Source organism: Larus michahellis, chromosome 4 (genome assembly GCF_964199755.1).
Source record: "Larus michahellis chromosome 4, bLarMic1.1, whole genome shotgun sequence".
Lineage (NCBI taxonomy): Eukaryota > Metazoa > Chordata > Aves > Charadriiformes > Laridae > Larus > Larus michahellis.
In genome coordinates this window covers 66,669,857-66,694,631 of record NC_133899.1, presented here as the reverse complement: position 1 = coordinate 66,694,631, position 24,775 = coordinate 66,669,857, and the positions used below count along the sequence as shown (strand labels likewise).

The 24,775-nt window shown below is 56.9% G+C and overlaps 2 protein-coding genes across 7 annotated transcripts in view; one reads left to right on the top strand and one right to left on the bottom strand.

Moving 5' to 3' along the window:
• Positions 1-705: 705 nt before the first annotated feature.
• NGB (neuroglobin) lies at positions 706-10,637 on the top strand. 2 transcript variants are annotated; one of them, XR_012586779.1, is made up of 5 exons: positions 782-1,015; positions 2,421-2,532; positions 7,043-7,162; positions 8,307-9,089; positions 9,219-10,637. XR_012586779.1 is itself a non-coding variant. In XM_074585363.1 (4 exons), exons 1-4 carry the CDS (start codon positions 909-911, stop codon positions 8,451-8,453), a joined length of 486 nt encoding a protein of 161 aa, XP_074441464.1. In that variant the 5' UTR covers positions 706-908; the 3' UTR covers positions 8,454-10,637. The 2 variants fall into 2 exon arrangements, 1 of the variants encoding a protein (XP_074441464.1); XM_074585363.1 differs by having other exon boundaries at positions 706-1,015; positions 8,307-10,637.
• A 2,203-nt stretch (positions 10,638-12,840) lies between these two features.
• The window catches only part of TMEM63C (transmembrane protein 63C), a 33,695-nt gene continuing 21,760 nt past the window's right edge, over positions 12,841-24,775 (bottom strand). For 4 of the 5 annotated variants that reach the window (XM_074585359.1, XM_074585358.1, XM_074585361.1 and 1 more), the window contains 19 exons: positions 22,912-22,949; positions 22,370-22,512; positions 22,007-22,058; positions 21,473-21,581; positions 20,962-21,035; positions 20,776-20,856; positions 20,524-20,644; positions 20,265-20,398; positions 19,961-20,083; positions 19,354-19,507; positions 18,082-18,188; positions 17,149-17,235; positions 16,593-16,658; positions 16,321-16,483; positions 15,972-16,077; positions 15,612-15,779; positions 15,205-15,320; positions 15,058-15,129; positions 12,841-14,970 (listed from right to left, as the gene is read on the bottom strand). In XM_074585359.1, coding sequence (XP_074441460.1) covers positions 14,758-14,970; positions 15,058-15,129; positions 15,205-15,320; positions 15,612-15,779; positions 15,972-16,077; positions 16,321-16,483; positions 16,593-16,658; positions 17,149-17,235; positions 18,082-18,188; positions 19,354-19,507; positions 19,961-20,083; positions 20,265-20,398; positions 20,524-20,644; positions 20,776-20,856; positions 20,962-21,035; positions 21,473-21,581; positions 22,007-22,058; positions 22,370-22,512; positions 22,912-22,949 — 2,127 coding nt within the window. In that variant the 3' untranslated portion in view covers positions 12,841-14,757. The remainder of the gene's footprint in view (positions 14,971-15,057; positions 15,130-15,204; positions 15,321-15,611; positions 15,780-15,971; positions 16,078-16,320; positions 16,484-16,592; positions 16,659-17,148; positions 17,236-18,081; positions 18,189-19,353; positions 19,508-19,960; positions 20,084-20,264; positions 20,399-20,523; positions 20,645-20,775; positions 20,857-20,961; positions 21,036-21,472; positions 21,582-22,006; positions 22,059-22,369; positions 22,513-22,911; positions 22,950-24,775) is intronic. The other variant, XR_012586778.1, reaches the window with a different exon arrangement.

The following is a 24,775-nucleotide window of genomic DNA, read 5'->3' as shown; positions in this document are numbered from 1 at the left end:
CATGACTGCTCTGGCTTTCCTGGCTTCTTTTGTGCTGCTTGAGACCTCGCTTGCCCCTTCCCTCTTTGTTTCCTCCATGCTGCCTAAATCCTGGGGCCAAATTCAAAGCGGTGTTTCTCTGTATCTGAACAATAAAGAGGAGCTGGGTGTCCTCAACATGTTTGACAAAGATGACACGTCTTCTGATCTGTTATTAACAACTTTGCCTGGTTCAGCTGGCTTAATTAGCCTTAAATTAAACATGTATCTTGCAGTGTCTGTACTGCATCTGCCCAGGGAGATAGCAGGTGGCTGTGGGGCATCCTTAGTCCCAGTGGAAGCGGCCAAGAGCAAGGGGCTGCCCTAGTGCTGGAGCAAAGTTGTGCTGGGAGGGAGCTGTGGGAGGGAACAGGGCTGGGTGACGGTGGTCCCCTCGCCAGCGCGCCTCTGCCGTGATGCTTCGCTCATAAAATCGGGATGATCGGAAAATGTCAACCATGAATGAGCTGAACTTTCTCCTCTGTCCTGCGGGAAGGGGGGGCTGGGCATTTTAATTTTTACTTTTTAAATTATTTTTTGGGGGGTGGGGGGTGTGTGCCTTCCCTCCTTTCCCCTGCGTGGGAAATATAAAGTGAGCTCTTCCTTCCCGCTGAGGTGGTCGGGGAAGCGGCGGGCGGAGGAGAGGGGCACCGGGGAGGTGCGCTGCCGCCCGCGGGGGCGGGACCCCCCCCCCCCAGGTGAGCGCGGCACCGCCCGCTCCCCGCTACCACCCCCTTCCTCCCCGGCGGAGCATCCCCCCGGCGGAGCGAGGGGCGGGCGCCTGCCGCTCGGCGGCCCCTCCGCCGGCGGAGCGAGCGGTGCCAGCGCCTGGCCTCGGGCGGCGAGGGGTCGGTGTCCCCCCCCCCCCCGCCCTCCTCTCCGCCCCCGCCATGGAGAGCGGGACGCTGCTGTCTGGCGGGCAGCGGGCGCTGATCCGGGAGAGCTGGCAGCGGCTGAGCGGCAGCCCCGTACAGCACGGCCTCGTCCTCTTCACCAGGTGAGCGGGGCGGCAGGGACGGGATGCGGACACCGGCACCCCAGCCCCCCCGCCCGTCCGGATCGACGCTGGGGGCTTGTGGAGGAGGGGGATGGACGGGCTCCCCTTCTCGGAGAGAAGCTCTTCCCTTCGCTTAGCCATGGCTCCCGGCCGGCTCCCTTGCTGGCGGGTCGGGGGGAGCAGCGCGGGGCTGCAACCCCCCCCACCGCCGAGCCGCGGCCGCCGTTGTAGAGGGGGGCGCCCCGCTCCCCGCCGCTTCCCGGCCTTTCCCACCCTCCACCAGTGTGAGAACTTTGTTATGGGGAGAGGGAGGGTGAGAGGGAGAGAGGCGGTGGGCAGGATTCGCGCGTTTCTGCTCGCCGATCCCCCGCCCTGGCACCCTGACTTCTGCTGTTTGAAGAGCTGCATGTCCGCCCGGCTCCGGGGAGTGTGTGGAAGGGACCTCCTCGTTGTCCCTGACACGACACTCTCCAGCCCCAGCAAAGGCCTGGCCGCTGGGGAGGGATTCAGTCTCAGGGCAGAGGAAACGGTGTGCCAGGGGGAGCGGCTGAAACCCAACTCCTCGTCTCTCCTAAGCAGATTAATGTCTTGATTATGGGAAGAGAAAAAAGGAAAAAAACCTATGAAAAGTGGTTTAAAAAGGACGGTTGGAGACTTGATGAGCAGCTTCTGGAGTGGGGTGTAGCAGGCAGGAGCCAAACCTCGCAGAGCAGGGCTGTGAGCAGCCACAGCGATGTTTGGGAGTTTTAGCGGAGAGCGGGGGGATGCAGTAATTTAATGTGCAGGATGGGGAGAAGAGAGACTGTCTCGCCTGAATTCTCTGGGGCCTCTGTGGACAGCATCAGCCTGTTAGATCCGCCTGGGTGGCTGCTACTGAGACCTGCGTGTGCTTGGCCATACACTGGTAGGGAGGATGAAGGGGTGAAAATGGGAGCTGGTGATGCTGCGGGAGAGTGGGGCATTAGTTGAGTTTGTGCATGCTCCTGTTACTCCAGTGGGAAAGCCAGCTGCTGGAGCTTGCAGGCCTTCCCCAGATTTGGCAGATTTGGGTCTCAAGGGGATCATGAAGTGGGAATGGGAAGAGTTGAGATGACGACGAAGACTTTGGGGAGAAGGGCCAGGCGGGGAGGAACTCCAGTAAGCTGGGACTGGTCCTCGGGTGCCATAAACAATTGTCCGAGAGCTGGGGCTGTGGGCTTGGGAAACAGAGATATAGGTAACTTGGGTTGCTCCAAACTAAGACTTTTCAGAACTTCTGGGTCCTTTACAGGTGGGGAGGGATCAGTAGGTGGGAAGGGAGGCGGGGGGGTGTGGGTTCAGGTGTGCTGCTGATGGGGTTGTTCCAGGGGTGAGCAGAACTCTAAAGCTAAGTGAAAAGATGGGGGTTTCTCTCTTGCCATTGCAGGTTGTTTGACTTGGACCCTGAGCTGTTGCCCCTTTTCCAGTACAACTGCAAACAGTTTGCCAGCCCTCAGGAGTGCCTCTCTGCCCCTGAGTTCCTGGATCACATCAGGAAGGTGAGAGAGGGGCTGTGGCATGGAGTGGGAAGCCCTTGGGCAATGGCTTGGGACTGTGGGGTGTCTGACTGGGCAGCGCATGGAAAAATCTCCTGAGATGGTAACTGCGGGGGGTGATTTGTGCTAGCAGAAGGTGCTGTTGCCATGACAAAGTGCCCTACAACAGTGGGGAAGGGAGAAGGATGCGGGTTGTGGTGGGTGAGATGCACCATGCTGGTTTCCATGCCCTCATCTGAGAGTGGATTGCCTCTTGTGAAAGTTGGAAGCCCCCTTCTTCTACCATGGAACCACATCAGTGAGCTCACTTCTGTCCAGACAAGGACTGAAGCCCTCTGCTTGGCCACATGCTGGTCAGGAGGTGGCATAGAGCTGCGTAGTGGGCCAGGCTTCTGTGGACCCACTAAGTGTGGAGAAGCTGTTGGTGCGGCTGCAGAGCTAGAAGGCCCACAGCATCTCTTGGATAGCCTCTGGGGGAGTGCTGCCATGCACATTCGCCTCCCCCCAAAATAGGGAGAGGAGCGATGCTGATGTCCTCTGGAGGAGCTCATGCACAGACAGAATTAGACCCAGCGCAGCAGAGACGCTTTGCTGAGCTCCGCGGAGAGGCCACGTCAGGGCAGAGCACAGCCTTGGCTTGCAGATGCCTTCATAAACTGTCTGGCTCCATCTTTAAACCAGTTTGGTGCCTCGCTTGACTGTCTTTATTCCTTGTAAGAGGCTGTTTCAGGACTGCGCTCCTGTGATAGCTGCAAGCTTTTTGTTATTTTCCAGCCTCTGTTTATTGGCAAAGTTAAGTCCATTTTTACTTCTGCTATTATTGCCTTGAGCTGAAATAGCTCTTTGCTTTTGCTGGAGATAATTTCCCTGCTGAAATTATAGAGCACAAGTGTACTACCTCTTGGCTTTGCCAAGCTAACCATGTCCTGGCTTTAATCTCTTCTTCTAATTTGGTGTGTCTGTTCCCTTCATCCCTTATTAACCCTTCTCTGTCCTGTTTCCATTTGACTCTTCGTGCTCCTGGGAGACCATGGTAGTTCGTGCTTTACCAGACCAGGTCTCTCAGCTGTACTATCCACCCCATCTCATCAAAATACCTTGGCTAATCTTAAAATTGGAGTTGCCTTATTCACAACTGCACCATCATGGCAACTTTTAGTTGGAAACTCTAGTCCTGGTAACTTCTAGGGCTCTCCTGCAGTTGTCCCGGGATTCTAAGGGCTGTAATGACCGCATCAGCATTGGATCTTAGCCTGTGACTGCTCTGCTGCCATAGGGTTGTTTACCACGTCTGGGATGGGGAGGTCGGCAGCACTGCTTGCTGTGCTAGCAAAGACATGAGGACTAGTGACAGGTTGGCAGCTACAGAAACATCTGAACACGGAAAGGTGGGAATAAGGGCTTGTCCCCCCCAATAAAGTGACAAGGCAATTAGCCCAGCTGAAGTGCATCTGCACGAATGCACGCAGCATGGGCAACAAACAGGAAGAGTTGGAGGCCATTGTACAGCAGGGAAACGATGACATAGTTGCCACCACAGAAACGTGGTGGGAAGACACGCACAACTGGAGTGCGGTGATTGACGGCCACCAACTCTTCAGAAGGGATAGGCAAGGAAGGAGAGGCGGTGGGGTGGCCCTCTATGTCAGGGGCAGTTTTGAATGCCAAGAACTTAACAATGTGCATGACAACATTATTGAGTGTTTATGGATAAGAATCAAGGGGAAGGCCAATAAGCCGGACATCGTGGTGGGAGTTTGTTATAGACCCCCCCAACCAGGACGTAGAGGCTGATGAAATAATCTATAAGCAGCTGGCAGAGGTCTCACAATCGCTCGCCCTTGTTCTTGTGGGGGACTTCAACTTCCCAGGTGTCTGCTGGAAATATAACACAGCAGAGAGGGAACAGTCCCAGAGGTTCCTGGAGTGTGTGGAAGACAACTTCCTAACACAGCTGGTGAAGGACCCAACTAGGGAAAGTGCCCTACTGGACCTGCTGCTTGTTAACAGAGAAGGTCTTGTAGGGAATGTAAAGATTGGAGGTCGTCTTGGGCAGAGTGACCATGAAATGATAGAATTTTCGATTCTTGGTGAAGCAAGACGGGGAGCCAGCAGAACTGCCACCTTAGATTTCCGAAGGGCAAACTTTGGCCTGCTTAGGAGCATGGTTGAGAGTGTCCCTTGGGGGACAGTCCTGAAGGGCAAAGGTGCCCAGGAAGGCTGGTCTTACTTCAAGGAGGATCTCTTAAAAGCTCAGGAGGAGGCCATCCCCAAGTCCCAAAAAACAAGCAGACAGGGAAGAAGACCAGCCTGGCTAAATAGAGAGCTTTGGCTGGACCTCAGGAAAAAAAAGAAAGTTTATAATCTTTGGAAAAGGGGGTTGGCTACTTATGAAAAATACCAAGATGTAGTGAAGCTATGCAGGGGGAAAATTAGAAGGGCCAAAGCTCAAGCAGAACTCGTCTTGGCCACCACAGTTAAAGATAACAAAAAGAGGTTCTTTCAGTATATCAATAGAAAAAGGAAGACTAGGGAAAACACAGGCCCACTAACGAATGAGATGGGCGCCCTCGTGGTGGAAGACACAGAGAAGGCAGAGCTACTGAATGCCTTCTTTGCTTCAGTCTTCACTGCTAAAGCTGTCCCTCGTGAATACCAGGCCCTGGAGGCAAGGGGGAAGGTCTGGAGAGAGGAAGAGTTTTCCCCAGTAGAGGAAGATCATGTTAGAGACCACTTGGACAATCTGGACATCCATAAGTCCATGGGCTCTGATGAGATGCACCCGCGAGTGCTGAGAGAGCTGGCAGATGTTATTGCTTGGCCACTCTCCATCATCTTTGAAAGGTCATGGAGGACAGGAGAGGTGCCTGAGGACTGGAGCAAGGCCAATATCACTCCAGTCTTCAAAAAGGGCAGGAAGGAGGACCCAGGGAACTACAGACCGGTTAGTGTCACCTCCGTCCCTGGGAAGGTAATGGAGCGACTTGTCATATCCAAGCACATTCAAGAGCAGGAAGTTATTGGAAGTGGTCAGCATGGATTTACCAAGGGTAAATCATGCTTGACCAATCTCATAGCCTTCTATGATGTTATAACTGGTTGGCTAGATGGGGGCAGAGCAGAAGATGTCATCTACCTTGACTTCAGCAAGGCTTTTGACACTGTCTCTCATAACATTCTCCTTAGGAAACTGAGGAAGTGTGGACTAAACGAGGGGACAGTGAGGTGGATTGAGAGCTGGCTGTGTGACAGGACTCAGAGGGTTGTGATTAATGGAGCAGGGTTGAGTTGGAGGCCTGTAACGAGTGGTGTCCCCCAGGGGTCAATACTCGAACCAGTATTGTTTAACATATTCATCAACGACCTGGACGAGGGGACAGAGTGTATGCTCAGCAAGTTCGCTGACGTTACCAAACTGGGTGGGGTGGCTGACACCCCAGAGGGCCATGCTGCCATCCAGCATGACCTAGACAGGCTGGAGAGCTGGGCAGAGAAGAACCTAATGAGGTTCAACAAGAACAAGTGTAGGGTCCTGCACCTGGGGAGGAAGAATGTCAGGCACCAGTATATGTTAGGGGTGGACCTGCTGGAAAGCAGCTCTGAAGAAAAGGATCTGGGGGTCTTGGTAGACAGTAAATTATCCATGAGCCAGCAATGTGTCCTTGTTGCCAAGATGGCCAACGGAATTCTGGGCTGCATTGGGAAGAGTGTGGCCAGCAGGTCAAGGGAGGTCATTCTCCCCCTCTACTCTGCACTGGTGAGGCCACAACTGGAGTACTGTGTCCAGCTCCGGGCTCCCCAGTTCAAGAGAGACAGGGAACTGCTGGAGAGAGTCCAGCGTAGGGCAACAAAGATGACTGGGGGATTGGAGCATCTCCCTTATGAGGAAAGGCTGAGAGAGCTGGGACTCTTTATCCTGGAGAAGAGAAGGCTGAGGGGAAACCTTATTAATGTTTACAAGTATCTAAAGGGTGGGTTTAAGGAGGATGGAGCCAGGCTCTTTTCAGTGGTTCCCAGTAACAGGACGAGGAGTAACAGGCACAAGCTGGAACATAGGAAGTTCCAATCAAATATGAGAAAAAACTTCTTTACAGTGAAGGTGACAGCACTGTAACAGGCTGCCCTGGGCAGGGAGGCTGTGGACTCCCCTTCTCTGGAGACTTTCAAGACTCCCCTGGATGCAGTCCTGAGTGATGTGCTCTAGGCAATCCTGCTTTAGCAGGGGAGTTGGACTAGGTGATCTCTAGAGGTCCCTTCCAACTCTGAAAAATTCCATGATTCCGTGGCACCTCTGGCAGCATCCCATGGAAGGATGTGGTGTGTGCTGCTGCCAGCATGCCTCACCTATGTGTCACACAGATCACAGAGGAGCAAAGGAAAGCTCAGAGGGCATCTGCTGGGCTGGGAGGTGGTCACACCGAGAAGGGTGAAGCAGAGGGGTCAGACTCTCTGTTCCCCTGGCAGGGCAGCTGAGCCTTGCTGTTAGTGCCGTTCTGCCTCTGCGCTCCTGCAGGTGATGTTGGTGATCGATGCTGCTGTGAGCCACCTGGAGAACTTGTCCTGCCTGGAAGAGTATCTCTGCAACCTCGGCAAGAAGCACCAGGCAGTCGGTGTGAAGGTCGAGTCTTTTTCGGTGAGACATCCTCTCTTGTCCCGCTGCGGCTGTGTTTGTGTAGCCCTCGACCGTCCCCATCCCTCTGTGCCCACCTGCTGGGTTCAGCTGGCTGGAGAGAAAGCTGGTGGCTCAGGGCAGCCCCCGAGCTGCTACCTGCGTAGTGACGTTGGCTCAATCAGGGAAACCCTTGAGCTCCCCTCATTTTCTGCCCTCTCCCAGTACGGCCAGGGAAAAAGGACAGAGAGGGGCAAGGCATTTCCCCTGTTTGAAGAAGGCCGCGGTTTGGGGCACTGCAGTCTCTCCTGCGACATGGAGCTGCAGGCTCAGCCTTTGCCCTGGGCCCTGGATTGCTCCATCAAATGCTCTGCGCTCATCAAATGCTCACCGCACACGTGCCTCTGTGTCTGCACTGGGATGGGGCTGCTGCACCTCAGCCACTCCTTCCTCCGTGGCAGTAAGACAGGAGCATCCTCCATATTAAACCCTTGGTTACTCCTCTCCTGCCATCAAGCACAGATATAAATGCTGGATAACGCAGTGGAGAAGGGCAGGTTGAAGGAAACTGCATGGCTCCCTGCTGTTATTGCTAGCTTTGTTCCTCTCCAGAGGGAGCAGGGTCGCCTTAACTTGGGATAGTGAATCCCACCAGCCCCGCGCTCAGTGTGTTGGTGCTCCTGGATGGGGTTGCTCGCAGCTCCGTGAGGAGCAGTGCACCATGGAAAGGCCTGAGAGGTGGCGAGGCAGGCCCTGAGCATCCAGCCTGGGGTCTGACCCGCTCTGCTGGCATCAGGGCATTGCTCAGCTCTGCTGATCTGCTGCTATGCCAGGGGATGGGGCCGGCTACCCGCATGTGGGAACCATGGAGGATGGACGTGTACCTCTCCCCTGGTGTTATGTGCGCGGTGTCAGCCCTTGCTCCCTGCCTGCACTCCCCGCTCATCCGGGGTGCGGGGTGAGGGCCAGCACAGGGCAGGGGAAGGGGATGGCATGGGCTGGGGCTGGGTCCCCTCTGAGCAGCCAGGGATGGAGTGGCCTGGCCCTGCTGGTGGAGGAGGAGCAGCTGCCCTGCAATGGGGGAAATCCAAAAAGGGGGTGAAGTGAGAGAAGGGGCTGCGTGTTGTCCCCCATTGTTGAGCTTGATGCCTCCCTGTTTGGTTTGCAGACTGTCGGCGAGTCCTTGCTGTACATGCTGGAGAAATGCCTTGGCGCTGCCTTCAGCCCAGATGTGCGGGAGGCTTGGAGCAAACTCTACGGTGCTGTGGTGAAAGCCATGCGACGTGGCTGGGACACCCTCCCAGAAGGGGACTAGATCCTGCCAGCCATCCCCATCCCTGACGACGCAGCGGTCCTGGGCAGGAGGAGCGCTCACACTGCGCTCTCTGCCTCTCTCCACCTCCATCTTTCTCTGTGCACTAGCCCATTGCCGTCTCCTTCAGTCACGCGTGCTTCGGGGGTCTCCCAGTGATTCTGCCTTGCTTCGACACGACCACATCTCTGCCTTTGCTAAGGGCTGGCAGGGTATGTCTCTGCAGCGAAGCCTACGAGTGCTGCAGCACAGGTACGCCGCCCTGCCCCGAGTTCCTTTGGGCTAGCCAGACCACCAACACCCATGTACCTGCTCTGGTTTTCAGCTCGCTCCTCTTCCCTCCTCTTGCCACCCTCCCTAGTTAGATGACAGCTAGCATAGGCCTCTCGGGCTTATTTGCCCAAGATCCTATTTGCTATGCCCAAGACCTGCCGGGTCTGGCACTGCTCACTCCTCCCGTGCTGCTGTGCCCGGTTCAGCTGTGGAAGTGGCAGATTTGGCCCCTCCAGGGGCAAGGGCAGCAGAGGTGGGAGCTGGCCGTGCCGTGCCATGCCGTGCTGTGTGGCTGTCCTCCCAAACCTTCGGGGAGCTTTTCCCCCTCTTCCTTCACCAACATGTCACTACCAGATGGTTAATCCTGCTGCTTTCTTCTGCCTTGCCTCATCCCTGGATGGGATCCATGGCTTTTCCTCATGTCAGGTTGGCCACAACTCGGCATGTTTCCTAGGGATGCTTTGAGCAGTGGGTTCATGTTCATCCTGAGGTGAGGCTGCTTTTAGCGGGTCTGGGCTGTCAGCTGAAAGGCTTTGTGTTGGTTTGGCTGGTTGGTTTAACCTCAGAGCCAGCTGAAATGCAGCAGCAGTGGTGGCTCTTCACTGCTTTGTGTTAAGGAGAATAAAGTAAATACAAAGAAAAGATGTCTTAAAATAAAAATGAAGGTTGCAATCATGTCATGGCAACAGCTTCCAGAAATCATTCTGGCTCTTGGCCAGAGGAAGCATAGCTGGAATTTCTCTGCTGATGCTGTCAGGACCTGGAGCGCTTCCCAGCTGCACACAGTGCCCATCTACAGAGCTCCTCACCCTTTAGTCATCCCTCCCAGCCATACTGGAGACACAGACGCTTTGTAGCAGAGCGAGGTGCATGCAGCAGTGCTGTGTCAGGACAGGTGTGAGAAGACAGTATCTGCAGGAAGAAATCCCAGGAAATGGCTGAGAGGCAGTACCGGAGGGCTCTGGGGGGAAATGAACTTGAGCACTTTGAAGAAGAGTTCATCTTTATGACGAAGTCACTGTGAGACAGGCAGAACCATGTTTCCAGACATCACTAGCCCTGGGACAAGGACATGGAGCAAGTTTTCAGTTACAGGCAGGTCCCTTTTTTGCTGCTCCTTCAGGGCAGGCACAGCCTGATGTTGAGGGCTGAGATGGTCCTGTTCTAGAGACACATTCCTCCTATACTCAGATGTCCTCCACTCTGGGGCAGGAGAGGGCTGCCCACTCCTTGCAGCTGCAGCTCAAGTCTCCCAGCCCCATGCCATGGAGGGGATGATGGGGTGCCTTGTGAGATGGGGCTCTGTTTCCCTGACACCAGGCCTGGTGGTGGCCATAGGCTTCCAGCAAGCAAGGAGCCCTCCAGCTGTGTTTGGGAGGGGAGTTGAGAGGTGTTGTGGAACAGGTAGTGAACATCCTTGTGTAGGATGCTCGCTGTCCTCCCCATGCTACCAGGCTCTACTCCTGCAGTCCTGCAGCGTGGTGTCATGCATCCCAGCCCATGTCTCTCTCCATCAGCTGGGTCAGGTGAGGTCCTCCCCATTCTCATGCCAGGTAGTAAGGCCTGGAGGAGCTGGGGCTGGAGGGAGGTGTTAGCTGTGATGGGGTAGGTCCCCATGGTACGGGACAGGAGGGTTTGGGAATGGGGATGTCCTCTTTGCAACCCTGTTCTGGGGTATCAGCATTCAGCATCATGTGGGGGACCTTCTGACTCTGTGTGACAAGTAGGCAGCTGTGTGATGGATGGGGTGTGGGTGTTACTGCCCCAAACCATCCCTGCTCCCTCTAGCTTTCCCAGCTCCTTAACTTCTCCTCTTCTGCACCATGTTTTGTGTAACTCCCACCAGAACTGAACTAGTCCGTGTGCCTCTTATACCCAGCTGTACTGTTTAATAAAGAACAACAGTGAGTCTTGGCCCTTTTTGCTGCCTTCTGTTTATTTTAATATAAAAGGCCCAAGTAAGCCAAAAAAAAAAAAAAAAAAGGATGTCAGAGAGGGATTTACTGGTTTCTTCTTATTGGCTCAGGCTTTGGAGTTACTGGTCCCTGGGAGCACGTATGTGGTTCAGCTCGACTGACACGAGAAGACATCCAGCACCAAATGTCTGTTGGGAGCTTTTGTGCACTGTAATTGAATGGGTGAGCAGCAGAGGGGCTAGCAAAGGCGTCCTGCTGCTGATTGCTCATTACCCTTCAAATTTAACGATCTCAAACAGAATTAGAGTTTTAAGCAATCAGCCTAAAAATCCCTTTTCTGTTGTTCAACTGCTGCTTTTGATCTTTGAGATAACATCACCTCACCTGCTGCTGGTCACCCGCTGCTGGCTGCCCGCAGCAGCAGGGCATGGCCTCACAGGGAAGTCCTGCTGGGCTCCACGCAGCATTCCCCCTGCCAGCTGGGCTGTGGAGCCGCCCCAGCAGCCCTGCTCCAGGGAGCAGCTGGTGGGCATGCAGGAGGTCCTGTCTCCCCCTTCCTGGGTCTGTTCTAGCTTTGACATGGTGGGTTTCCAGCCCTGGGACAGTTGGGCGCTTGGCACTGGAGAAGGATGATTCCTACAGCGGGGAAACCAGCTTGGGATCTGTAATAGCATCTCCTGAGGGCTGGAAATCCCAGCCTTGCCACAGGTGAGCACGGTGAGCATCCTAGGAAAGCTACGCTTTGGATGGGTCTTGCATTGCAGGGCAACATGTGATGGGCTGCGAAGGGTGAGGAGGGCAGCAGAAATGTGTGTTTCATTGCTAAAATAAATTTTCCAGCTCTTCCTGTGCTGGGGCACAGCTGCCAGCCTCAGGGCTGGTGGTGGGACCCCAACCCCAGCTCTGTGGGGAAGGGCCAGCGCAGCAACCCCGTCTTCGACTCCCTGTGCCGGCGTGGAGGTTTGCCACGGCTCCCCCAAACCGCCCCTTTGCCTTGGCTGCTGCCCAGCGGGGGTGCCCCCAGCACTGCCCACCACCGCCGCCGCCGGCCAGAGCAGTGGGAGACGCCATGTAATTGCTCGGCCCCGGCTGTGAGGGACTTTTGTATGCGCAGGCTGTAATCAGGAGAGTGGGCTTCTGAGGGCTGGAGTGGCAGAGGCGCGACGCGCTGGGGCTTACACAACCTCGTTAGGCTGTGATGAGCTTCCCTGGCACAAGGGCTGGGAGAGCTGCGAGCTGCGGGGGGCAATTACAGCCCTCACTCACAGCCAGGGCTCCTGCCTCAGCTCCCTGGCGCCAGCAAAGCCCTGCATTTAGCCCTGTCTACCACTAATTATGAACTGTGGGAGGCCTCCGTGGGGATGTGTGATGGGGGGGACTGGGTTTTTAAATTTTCCGGTTTTTCACACACAGGGAAGACCTCCCTGTGCCCTGTGCCGTGAGCCAGGCTGGCTAGGCAGGGCTCACCCCATGCAAGCCGTCGAGGGGTGGGTAGGAGGGACCTCCTGAAACCAGGGGCAAATCATTCAAATAGGAATTTGGGTACAAAGAATGTGTTGGGGGAAGGGAAGAGGGGTGTGAAAGAGCACTATCTGCTCTAAACCTAGAGAAGGGCTCCCAAAATGGTGTTCGCTCCCTTGCTCCTAGAACTTCCCCAGGACTTGCTGGTGGACAACTCAGCTTTGGCACCATCTGCTCCATCCCCAGATGGGATGGCTACCCTTGCTCCTTGCTGTAGTCCCAGAGGAGCTCCAGGCCACCCTCCTGCTCCCTCCAGGCAGTGGTGTCCTGAGCCAGCCCTGCCTGTGGGGGCAAGTGCTGGCAGAGGACGGGCAGGAGAAGCACATGCCTGTGCTGAGGCTGCACCCCATCCCCACTGTCTGGGATGGTGCCAAGGGCTGTGCCCATCTTTCTGAGGGGACACAGCGGGATGCTTCCCCACTCCAGTGCCTCTGCTGCTTCTGCCCACTCACTGGGAATTGCTTTTGTGGGACCATGGTGGGGGCAAGGTCCCTGGTGGAGGGGAGGTGTCCATGTGGTCTTCCCGCCACTGAAGTCTCTGCAGGACATCCCCAGGAAGGGTGAAAAGCAGCACACAGGTGGGGAAAGGGGATGGGGTACTTCCACTGGCTCCAGTGGCAAGGGTCCCGCCTCTCCTGGTGCGAGGCAGGATGCACAGGGGTGACAACACCAGGCAGCAGTTGGGTGAAGTCATTTTATTCAAGGCACGGTCATAGCAATAAATCACGAGAAGGTACAGACCTCTGGCATGTTCCTACAGCGGGGCAGCCAAGGGCAATCGGACCAGCAGTCCAAGCGCCCAAGGACGTGGTGCCACTTGCAGGCACTTGCTTCCACCCGGAAAGAGGCCACCGGCATCCCCCTGCTCTGGCCGGGGCTGCCCCCAGAGCAGGCAGTGAGGGCAGCAGCTGAACTGTGGGCAGCCCTGGGGGCACCTGGGCAGGGAGCCACAAGTCCCCCAGGCTGTTTTTTGGGGTTGGAAGGGAGCAGCTGAGCTCCAGGCTCCCCTGAGGCAACCCCTCAGTGGCTAGCGAGCCACAGCTATCACGCCAGCATGCAGGAGCATGGGTGGGATGGGGTTCACGGCGCTGTCAGCTGACCGAGCTGAGACCCACCAGCCCCACTAGAATCCAACAGCGCCTCACAGCTCGCTGCTGGGCTGCCTTTTAAATCCCCACCCCAGAACTGGCACACCATGCCCCCCCCTTCCCACCCCCCCCACCTAGTGGCACCAGTAATGCTGCATGGTGCCATGGCCGAGCATCTGCCTGCACACAGCAGCGATCCCCACACTGTAGCCCCAGTGCCGGCAGAGCTGTATCGTTGTCCCTTCCCTCCCAGCACGGCCCTGGGATGGTGGCTAGATTGCTCTGAAGCCAGCAGGAAAATCAGGAGCAGGAAAATCAGCCCCAAGGCCAAAGCAGGGCCAAGCAAGGAGCCAACATGGCCAGGTGGGCTAGCCTGGTGGGAGAGGGGCTGAGCAGGGCAAGAGTCTGCCCTTGTCCCTGGAGGCCTCCACAGCTGCTGCAGATGAGCTGGAAAACACCAGGGATGCCATCCGGGCAGAAGTTGGTGCATTTACACTGACCACAGCAGGACTCGCACTCAAGAGGCGGTGCGGCTCCTGGGGGAGCATCCCATGGCTGTGGCTTGTGGGCAAGGGCAGGATGCGGTGGACCAGGACCCGGAGGCTGGGGTTCTGCCAGCTCCCCCTGCCCCATTTCTGTGGCAACTAAGACAGAGCCATGCGGGGTCCCATGGCCAGCCCCAGGGAGAGCGCAGGCACGAGGGGGATGCTGCTGAGGGGTGCGGGATGACAAGTTGCTGCCCTCACAGCTGTTAAACACACTCGTCCCTTGACCTCCCACTCATCCCCAAGGACCCAAGGGCACAGGCATGGTGCAGCGGCGGTGGCAGGATGGGGTGGGAGGGTTGGGAAGAGCCGGGCTTGCGTTTTCATGCCTGCCTCGGGGCAGGGCCACTGGTACTCAGGCAGATGTGGGAGCAGCCGTGGGAACTCACCTCCTCCACCAAAGCACACACGTCTCAGCAGTCCCTGCTTTAATGGCAAAGCCTTGGGTATGGCAGCGGAGGTGGGTGGGAGCCTGCACGGCTGGCATGGAGGGACAGCCACCACGAGTAGTGTGTGGGCAGGGTAGGAAGCAAGGGTTAGGGGTGGCTGTCGCCTGCCACTGAGGACCCATGGGACAGTGTGGTGGCGGGCACATTCATCTGAGCTGTCTGGGCTGCTTCCCCCTCATGGAGGGGCCAGAGCCTCCCTCCTGCCCCCAAACCATGGCCTCTCAGAGAGACCCTCTCCCCACACCACTGCACCCCCTCTTCCCCACAATGGGCTGGAAGAGGCAGGTGGGGATGAGGGAGCACAGGGGATGCTGAGCCGGTCCAAGCAGCAGGAGGGACCGTCAGAGCCTCCCTCCACCTCCCATGCAGTGGGGAATCACCCTCACAACAGTCCTGTCCTCCCCCCCACCCCATCGGCGAGGTGGTCCCCACCAGTGCTGAGAAGGCTCCTTCCTGCCCCCCGGCACATCCTCCGCTCTCAGCATGGCTGGTCCTTGCCCCGGCGGCAGGGATGCTCACTGGTAGCGGGCCTGGCTTTCCATCACGGGGCCACTCCTGTACTCGCCCTCCACTGTCTCCAGCTCCGTCTCAAAGCTCTGCAGCCCCCCGTCTTCCCCATCCTCCGCTGGCTCCAGGTGGTTGCCCATGGTGCCGTAGGACTGGTGCGCTGGGGAGGCCGCCGGCGTCAGGCTCAGCTCGGGCTCCTGCAGGACGGTGGCCACAAAGAGCTGCCCCAGGGGCAGCAGGAGGTCAGGGTCCAGTGGAGCAAGGTTGTGGGGGGACGTGTCACAGCAGGGCTGGGAAGGGGTACTCACATTGGAGTTGGGAGTGGAGGAGACGCTGCTCCGCTCCACATCATTGAAGGTGCCATCAGACTGGTCGGACATCTGCGGAGAGGGAGGTCGTGAGGAAGTGATGGATGGAAGCAGGGCCAGGGAACAGGACGGGCAGCCCGCGCTCACCTGGTAGCTGGAGGGTCTCCGCGGCTGCAGCTTCTTCAGGCAGAGGCCAAAGAAGGAGAAGACGATGCAGGAGAGGAGGACCACAAAGGTGAAGAGCGTGACAGGGCGGGTGGGACCTAGAGCAGAGACACTGGGGAAGCACATGAGCCTCCAAGGACCATCTCAGCACATCCAGCTGAGACCCAGGCTGGCGCCTGCTTTGGGTCTTATAGGCTCTCAACCCCCTTCCCAAAACACTAGCTGACACCCCTGTCATCTACCAGGTCTCCATCACACCTTCCTCCATCCCATCCCCCCTCCCACCCTCCATGCCATGCCTAACTCAAGGGTGACACCGGTGGCTCGTCCCCCCAGATGTTAGATATGACCTTTAGCAGTGGCAGGGGGCAACCCCAAGCTCTCCCTACCAAGGCGCAGGACGGAGAAGAAGAGCAGCCAGAACATGCAGAGGATGGGGGCCACTACGACCTGGCTGATGGCAGCAACATGGAGGCGCTGGTTCAGCTTGGTGGGGATGTACACGTAGTAGATGTTGTACCGGTCAACCATGTGCTTGAGCAGCATGTAGAGCAAACCTGGCGGGAGGAGAGAGGCAGTTTGGGGGGAGGACAACAGGGATAGCCAGGGCTGGGGGACAGTGGCCCAGGGGACAATACCCTCCTGTACCACATGGGAAGCTCATACTCCCACACCGCTACTGGCAGCTGGGACTGGCCATTCTTGGCATCGCCTGGGACAGTGGGACTGGGGTATGGTTTCGTACTCACCAAAGGGGACAATGATGGGGCAGGTGATGCTGTAGGTCATGACAACGGAGAAGATGCAGGAGGTCCAGGCGTACTCCAGTCCAAACTGGAACTGGTAGGCTTGGCTCTGGGGCACAAGCAGAAGCGTCATTACCGCCACTGCCTCTGCCTCTGCAAAGGCTGCCTTTGCCTTTGTCTTTGCAGCCTTGCCCACACGATTGCCTCCCCCTGTTATTCCCATGGGGCCAGGGCCAGCAGCGCCCCTTGCGTGGTGGCCTCCCCATAAGACCAAGACAGTCCGAGTTTCCAGAGAGCATATCCCTGGGCTGCCAGGGGTTGTGTAGGCTCAGAGGTGACTAGAGCCACGTACCCGCTTGACGTGGAGCCGTTCGGGCTCAGACTTGGCAAAGCAGAGGCGGGCAGTGTAGACAAGGAGGCCTGGGATGCGCAGCAGCTCCATGGCTGTCCCGATCAGGCTGGAGGTGATCACGTAGTTGACGAAGAAAGCGCCGTTGTCTGGGAGGAAAACGCACCTGCCCCAGGGACACAGAGGGTGAGAGGATGCTCAGGCAGAGGGCCATGAGAGCTGCTGGGGGCTGGTGTTGGGTGCTCCCACTTGCCTGGGAGTTCCCTGCTACTCACTGGAACTTGATATTGGCCTCGTCCAGAAAGTGGGTGTCGAAGAGCCAGCGGAAAAAAAGGTCCAGGCTGCAGGGGAAAGAAGAGGAGCATCTCAGAAAGATGGAGAGCCGCAGAGCAACTGGGGGGTGCACGCAGTGGGTGCATGCTTTCCTCTGACCCAGGTGGGTGAGACCCTCTGGACCCTACACTGCCAGAGCAGCCCCTTCTGCCACACAGGACCACCGCAGCGTGGGTGCTCACCTCCCGGACAGTCAGGATTGCTGTAGCTGGGGCTACACTGATACCTGACCTGGTCCTTTCAGGGTCTGCTGCGGGCTGACCCCAAGCAGGGCATAACCACCACTGTGCCAGCCTGGCAAGCTGCTCCATTCCCCTCAGAAGCTTTCTAGGAGCAGCTCCGCATGGCCAAACAGCGAGTGTTTTCCTCTCCAGAGACAGATTTGTTTCGGCGGCGGTGAGCCCATAGCCCTTTGGGGCTGGCTTGCAGGAGGCAAGGGGCCCAGGTGCGATCCCAGCTGCCGGGGAGCAGGCAGCAGCATGGCAGGGTGGTCTATACCTGCTCAGCCCCAGCGAGGGCAGGATGATGACCATGAACACCAGGAAGAAGAAGCACTTGTGCATGGTAAGCTGATTTTCACTCGACCTATGGAGAAGGGAGGCAAGAGAAGAACGTTGCACTTTTCTGAGGCAGAGCAGGCGGTGGGGGGAGAGGCTGGGCTGGGTCTTACTCTTCACCAAGGAGCTATTTCCAGCCCCAGAAAGCCACCTGCATTTGATCTGTGCATCTCCTGGGGTCTTGCAAAGCCTCTCCCAGGCCAGTGGGAGGCACCATGAGGAAATCTGCTGTAGTGAAAGCTCTTGTCCTCCCAGCATCTCACCTCCTTCATCCCTACTCTCTCCTACCATCCCTGCTGGTGTAGACACCAAACAAGAGGCAGTTGGCTGTCTACAATAGGTTCAGGAGCCCCCGTTTTCGCTGGGAGAAGGAAGTGATGTGGTGACAAAGCTCCTGCAAGGACTCAGCAGACCAGGCACAGGGGTCGGGGCTAGGGGAGGGTCTAGACAGACAGAGCAAATTCTCAGAGCTGGGCAGAGCTTCCTCTGCTAGAAGACTTTGAGCATCCTGAATCCATACCTCTGTCTTGGAGGGCTAGGATTATGGCTGGGATATGCCACCCAAGTCAGGGCCATGGCCCTCCTACTGCCAAGCCACCATCACACCATCCCTTTCACCGACTTCTTCAGACTCGTCTTAAAACCAGCTCCACCTGCCTTTGTCAGCAGCCTGGAAGTGTTCAGGGCTATGGCAAGGAAATGGCTCCTTCAGGCATGGACCTGGTGCTCTTTCCACAGAGGGCAACACCCATGGGGCTCTGTGGGGTTCTGTTGCTCCACTGCCTGCCTCCCTGCAGGTCGGGTCCCACGAGGCCTACTGAGGTTCCTCCCAGCTACCACAGCCCTGGGGGAGTGCAGGGGCCAGCCCCATTACCTTGTCCAGTGTGACTCGAAGAACGCTGAGTAATAGACGAGGAAGGGCAGGAAGACGGAGAAGGCCCAGAGCAGCAGCGTGGGGAAGAACTGGGTGATGATGGGGTTCTGCAGAAAGAGAGATGTCGAACACCCCCTCAGAAGCCCGCCAGAGCTCAGCCATGCTGGAGGTATCTCCCTGGGCCTCCTGATGCAGGATAGTGTGTGAAACAGGCAGGCTGGGGCATCCTCTCCATCAGCAGGGGCATTTGTTTCAGGAGATAAGAACTTGAGGCCAGCCAAAGGCACCATGGGCACATTCTGAGCCCTAGTGTCCACCTAACAGCTCACTGGTCAATAAGCAGGAAGGAGATGGGCTACTGGCAGCTCCTAACATCTCCTGGAGCTCTTCCCACCCCTCTCCTCTTGCATGGACACCAATCTGCACTCCACCATGGACACCAGCACCAAAGCTCAGGTTTGCACACGTGCCCCAGGGCTCTGCCACCAGAAACACATCAAGAAGGGGACGGATGGCAAGCAGGGGCATGACCATTTCTTGCTTCTCATCAACGCAGATGACTCAACAAACCCAGTTGTGCTGGCTTTGGCTGGGATAGTGTTAATTTTCTTCATAGCAGCTGGTATGAGGCTATGTTTTGGATTTGTGCTGAAAACAATGTTAACGATACAGGGATGTTTTCGTTACTGTTGATCAGTGCTTACATAGAGTCAAGGCCTTTTCTGCTCCTCACACCACCCACCAGAGAGTAAGCTGTGGGTGCACAAGAAGCTGGGAGGGGACACAGTCGGGGCAGCTGACCCCAACTGACCAAAGGGATATTCCGTACCATATGATGTCACGCTCAGCATAGAAAGCTGGAGGAAGAAGTAAGGGGAGGATGTTCAGAGTTATGGTGTTTTGTCTTCCCAAGTAACCATTACGTGTCATGGAGCCCTGCTTTCCTGGAGATAGCTGAACACCTGACTGCCAATGGGAAGTAGTAAGTGAATGTTTTGCTTTGCTTGCATGTGCAGCTTTTGCTTTACTTATTAAACTGTCTTTATCTCAACCCACGAATTTTCCTTATTTTTCTGATTCTTCTCCCCATCCCACTGGGGGAGCAGGGAGAAGTGAGCAAATGGCTGCGTAGTCCTAGTTGCCAGTTGAGGTTAAACCATGACACCAGTGATGGCTCATCTACTTGGGCCAGTGTAGAGCTGGTGCCCTCCCCCTCACGGACAAGCCTGAAAATTCCCTTTGGGAAAGCTGGCATGGGGCCCCAGGGACTACCTTGAGGCTCTCCACAGGCTGTGTGACGTTGAACATGTCCATGGTGTTGACAATGATGGCTGGTGTTGTGAGGAAGAAGAGGAGGACGAAGAGGCAGATATTAAGGAGGATGAATCTCACCCACCAAGATGTGCCACGGACCGATAAATTCTCCCTGTGAGAGGAAAGCATGAGTTGGACATGGTGCAGAGGAAAAGCCACGTGTCCTGGGTCTCCTAGCCTGGCTCCCCGAAGCTCTGCCTCCCGCTGCCCACATCAACCATCCTGACAGCACCTGCTCCAAGTTCAACCGATCTCATTCCCTGTGCTGCTGCACTGACACCTGCAGAGCCCCGAGGACCAGAGTACGACTGCAGTGGGAGTGCTATGCCACCAGGAGGCTTTGGAGTCAGGCTGCAGAAACCAGAGCCTGGCAATCACCACAAACCTCGCCTGATCCAGTCACCCCTGGTGATCTCTGCTATGGCCACAGGAGGAATTGTCAGCCCCTGCCACCCGGAGAGGTAGAGGCGCAAGCTCCCCACAGCTATATGGGTTGACTATAACTATGGGTATGGGTTCCTCTCAGCTGCTTGCCCTCCCTCCCTCTCACGCCATGGGGGTTCACCAGATGATATCGCTGGGTGCAGGGGCATAGCGAACGCCCCAGTGATGTGACTTGACCACGGTGGTGACAGAGGACTGCTGGGGGTGCTTGCGGCAGTGGATGTGGCTGTAGTCCTTCAAAATCCTGCAGGAGGAGGGAGCAGGGGGTCAGGTCCGCAGTGAGGGCTCAGGACCCCCCAACTCCTCTCACAAGACACTTCCCGCAGCCCCAACAGAGCAGCCATCTCTGCAGGTGGCAGAGGCACAGCGGAGACAGACCCATCGCCTGGCTTTGGCCAGAGGAGCCGGCAAGGTGCCCCACTCACACGGCTGTCATCCGCTCGTCCTGGAAGGTGACGAAGGCCATGTCGAGCCGCTTGAGCGTGATGCGGTTGCGCTCCGCATTGAACTCATCCGTGAGCTTCTCCTCCAGCTCCCCATAGTACTGCTCGGCATCCACCTGCAGGAGCAGCCGGGGCTCTGCCACACTCGCCAGGCTGCGGCATGGGCGAGCTGCCGTGTTCTGCCCTGCCACAGTGGGAATGTGGGGACATGCTGCCTGCAGCCCTGCCTGCACCCACCTACCTGCTCAAAGCCACAGAAGCGGCAGCAAAAGATGCGGGCGCAGGGGTGGGTTTTGATCATGATCTTCCCCTCTTTCTGTGCCTTGGTGGTGAAGTAAAGCCGCCCCTTCATTGCCTTGCGCCTGCCAGGAAGCCGATAGGGATGAGGGTCATTTGGGGAGCAGCAGACAGACAGACAGACCGGGTCCCTCGACATGCTGGGCAGGAGCGGTACACCCACCCCCACAGGCAATAGGGACCTGCACGCACTCACCTTTCCGCATCCAGCTTCATCAGCTTGCGCACGTCGAAGCAGAACTGGACGTTGGTGACGGTGCAGCTGGGATAAGCCTCACTGCGGGCACAGGGACATGGTGACACCAGGAGCTGGGGGATGGGGACAGCCCCTGCCACCTGCCTGCCAGCTGCCCTGGTGAGGCTGCGGCATGCCGCTACTCACTGGAAATGCTTGATGATAAGGGAAGGGTCTGTGATCTCCTTGGGGATGTGGGTAACCATCAGTGTCCGGGCGACCTGGGGGAGGAGAAGGGGCAGAGGGTGTGGGCGGGTGGGTGTCCATGGGCCGTTGTGCTGCCACCCTGCTCGCCCAGCCACCAAGAAGGCAGAGATGAGCCAGGCCACCGACTGCCACCCCGGAGGCAAGTCAGCACAGACCTCCTCAACGCCTGCTCCCAGACCCCAGGGCACAGCCAGATGCTGCCACCTCCCAGACAGACAGACACAGCAGAGCTTCAGTTTCAAGAGACACGGCAGCAGGACAGAGAGATTTGCCTCCAGGCTTCCAGGCTTTCTCCACAAGCTGGAGAAAACCAGCCTTATTTTTCCGTGCCTGCCCAGTGCCAGGCTGTTTCTAAAGCTCTTCCTATCTACTGGGACCATCCTTTCTGCAAAGCACAAAGTTGTCCCTTGGTGCTGAACATGGCAGGGCTGGAGGAAGGCTGGTTGCTCACCTTCTCGTTCTCTCTGTATTCAAGGTGGACGGAGTGGTGAGCCATGCAGAGGATGGTGACTATGAAATAGATGAGGGCGAAGATGCTGTGCAGCCACAGGAGACGGTCCCTGGCGGAGGAGAATAGGGGATCAGCAAGCGCTGCGGCGGGTGCATGGCACATCGACCAGCCTGGTGCTCAGCGCCTCACCCACAGCCACCCCCACCGCCCAGCGGAGCCTTCCCAAGCTGGCTGCCGGACCCTGATCCCAGGACAAGACAGGGAGCATCCAGCATGTTGGCTGAGACACTGCAGATAGGCTGCCCAGAACCCCTGAGAGCACCTCTGCCCACAGCGGGGTGCAGCGAGCAGTGCCAGCAGGCTGCCCACCACGATGGTGCTCGCGCGTGGTGCAGACAGACATGAGGCTACCAGGAGCAGTATGCTGCTCACATGGACCCGTCCCCGTTCCAGGACTGTGGCGAGTACTGGCTCTCTCAGCAGTGCCTGCCGCAGCAGCGCCCACAGCCCCCCCCGAACGCAAGAGCCACGTACTGCGTTGGGATGTTGGCGATGGTTGTCCGGCCAAAGTGGGTGGGATTGTGTCCTGCAGGGAAAGAGAAGTGGGAGGTTATGGGAATCCAGTGCTGTGTGCGTGCCCATGCTTGCAGGGTTAGTAGCTCTGGTCTTTGGTCCCTCCTTTTCCATCTCCCAGGTCCCTGTCAAGCCCACACCACCCTGAAGCTCCCTGCCTCTTGCATTCCTCTGTCCCACAGCTGATGGTGGGTTCCTGCTCACATGGGGTCTCCTGACGGAGGGGTTCTTCTGCCCTCCATCCCCAGAGCAGAGTGCTCAGCCTGAGCATGGGGAAGCTTGTGCCATGCTCCTGAGCCATCCCACAACTGGGGAAGCACTTACCCAGGAGGTCCCCCGAGAAGTTGACAGGCAGGATGACGGCCACAGAGAGCACACAAACCAGCATCAGCAGGACCAGGAGGTGCCGCTGGAAGGAGAGGTAGGTGGTGGCGTCGATCCCACACTTGCTCTGAATCTCCTCGTCCCTGGGGGAGATGCAGGTGGGGGTGAGCGCTGGTGGTGCCTCCCCACCACCTCCCACCCCAGGGACACTGGCTGCTTTGGCCTCACACAACCCATGCCAACTCATGGCATGCTGTGTGTGGCATGTGGAATTTGGGCACAGAGGGAATGGGGGACACAGGCAGCCCACAGGCAGCTCCTACCAGAAGAGGTCGAAGCCTATTCCTTTGGGACAGGAGCCAGGGGCCAGGAGGAAACAGAGGTGAGCCCTCTGCCATCTCTCCTGGGGGGATGTTTTAGGAGGGCTCTCCTCAGCCACTGGTCCCAGCAGCTCTGGGTGATGTGTGACCACCTATGGGCATGGACTCCCCAGGGGCAGGCAGCGGTGAGGCATGGCTGCAATGCTGAGGACACACACTTACTTCATCTGGTAGATAGAAATGAGCCAGGAGCAGAATCCCTGGAATGGAAGAGAGTTGGGATGAGCTGGGGGCGACCACCCCCATCTCCTCGGCGAGGAGCTGGGACACGGCACGCACTGGGGATGTGTGTGGAGACGGTGCAGTGCCTGGGGCCAGGGGGCTGAGCAAATGGAGGCAGTGCCCAGGGCAGCTCAGCGACACTCAGCCCAGCGGCTTCTCTGCAGCAATGGCCAGAGGCAGCTGCCCCGGGAGGAGCAGGGAACACGGGGCATCTCTGTAACACAGGCTCCTGGCTTCCAGCAGCTCCCTCCTCTCTGCCTTCTGACAGTCCCTAACATGCAATGTGCTTTTTTGACCACTACCGAGCGCTGAGCCAGCGCTGCCATAGAGTGATATACAACAGCACCAAGATCTTGTGTAATAGCTCCTTCCCAGTCACTGAATATGCAATTTTAGGATTTTTCTCTCCTATGCTTTGGAGGCGCAGGCATCCCTGCACACCTGACAGCTCTACGCGGGCCAGACACCCCCTTAGGACAGCCAGGTTGACTCCCCTTCTACACCCCACTCCAGGGAAGCTGTTCGTGCAGCCCACAAGCTCCTTGGGCTGTAATTTCTTGGGTTTTCCAGAAACCCTCCTGAAAAACCAGCATTTATCAGCTGATTCCCAGCTCTCTAGGTCGCCCATGTGCAGGGGAGAGGTTGCACGTGAGTGAGAAGTCCCACGCCTGCTCCTGGGAATTTGTGATGCTAACCTGAGAATTTGTCAGGCTGCTTTTATTGCAACCTTATACTCCAGCCCTGCTGTTGGAGGGATGCTCTACGTGCTTCCCCGTAGAGAAGGGCAGGAATTTACTCAAGCTCCTTCTCAGTGGGTACAGGCAACAAAACTTTATTTAGCTCTCCTGCCACATCCTCACCTCCTCCAGCAAGCATTTTCTATCTTCACCACCTATCAGCCCTACAAACCCTCTGGCAGGTTTCCTGTTCCTGATTTGTGAAGAAAAATCCAGTACCTGCTTTTATGCTCTCTACAAATGTCTCCTCAAACTCCTCTTCCCCCTCCCCCCAACTTAAGAGTCTTTTACTTCTAACATGGCAGAGTTTAGATTTTCCTCATTTGGGAACAGCTTGACTTTTAAAAGGATGTCTTCTTATATCTAATAATCTCCCCTAATCTGCTCTTTAGCCATGCTGGCATTCCCTGTGGTCTTTCTCACTTATTTTTTGATGAGCAATATAGATTCGCCCAGAGCATCCAGTACTGAGCCTTTAAATAGGACTCTTGCCACCTGCAAGGATTTTCCTTCGTCACCTTTCCTGCCTAGTTTTTTTTTTTTAAAGAAGTTCTGTAATTTTTTCAGTCGCACCAGTGACTGATTTTTTGAGCTTCTGTTGCCAAAAAAGAGAAACGGACAGAAAAACGTGTCGGTCCATGCTCGTTTCCAGCAAAACCTGGTCTGTGCATGGTGTGATAGAAAGAAACAAAAGATGGCTTTAAAGCCCCCACAGCCCACCATGCCCGCAGAGGTGGAGGTGTGATCCAGGGGACTCTGGCCAGGGCCAGAAAGGTCCCTGCGGGCGTGCAGAGCAAGGCTCCAGCCATGCTTCTAACTAGGTCCCCACAGCCAGCAGAGACGGCCACGCGGACAGGAGATGCTCACACTGGTGGGAACATCTCTTCCATTCAAGGTAGATGCCTCAAACCAAGCCAGGACAAAGAAGGCCTCCAGCTTTCCCAGGAATACCCAGCTGTTAAAGGGTGTCAAGCAGGAAACCCCACACTGGAGGATTTAATTTCTCCCATTTAACTTCTGATCTGGGTTTCCCATGAAGTGCAGGGCAGGCTGGGCCAGGATGAGAC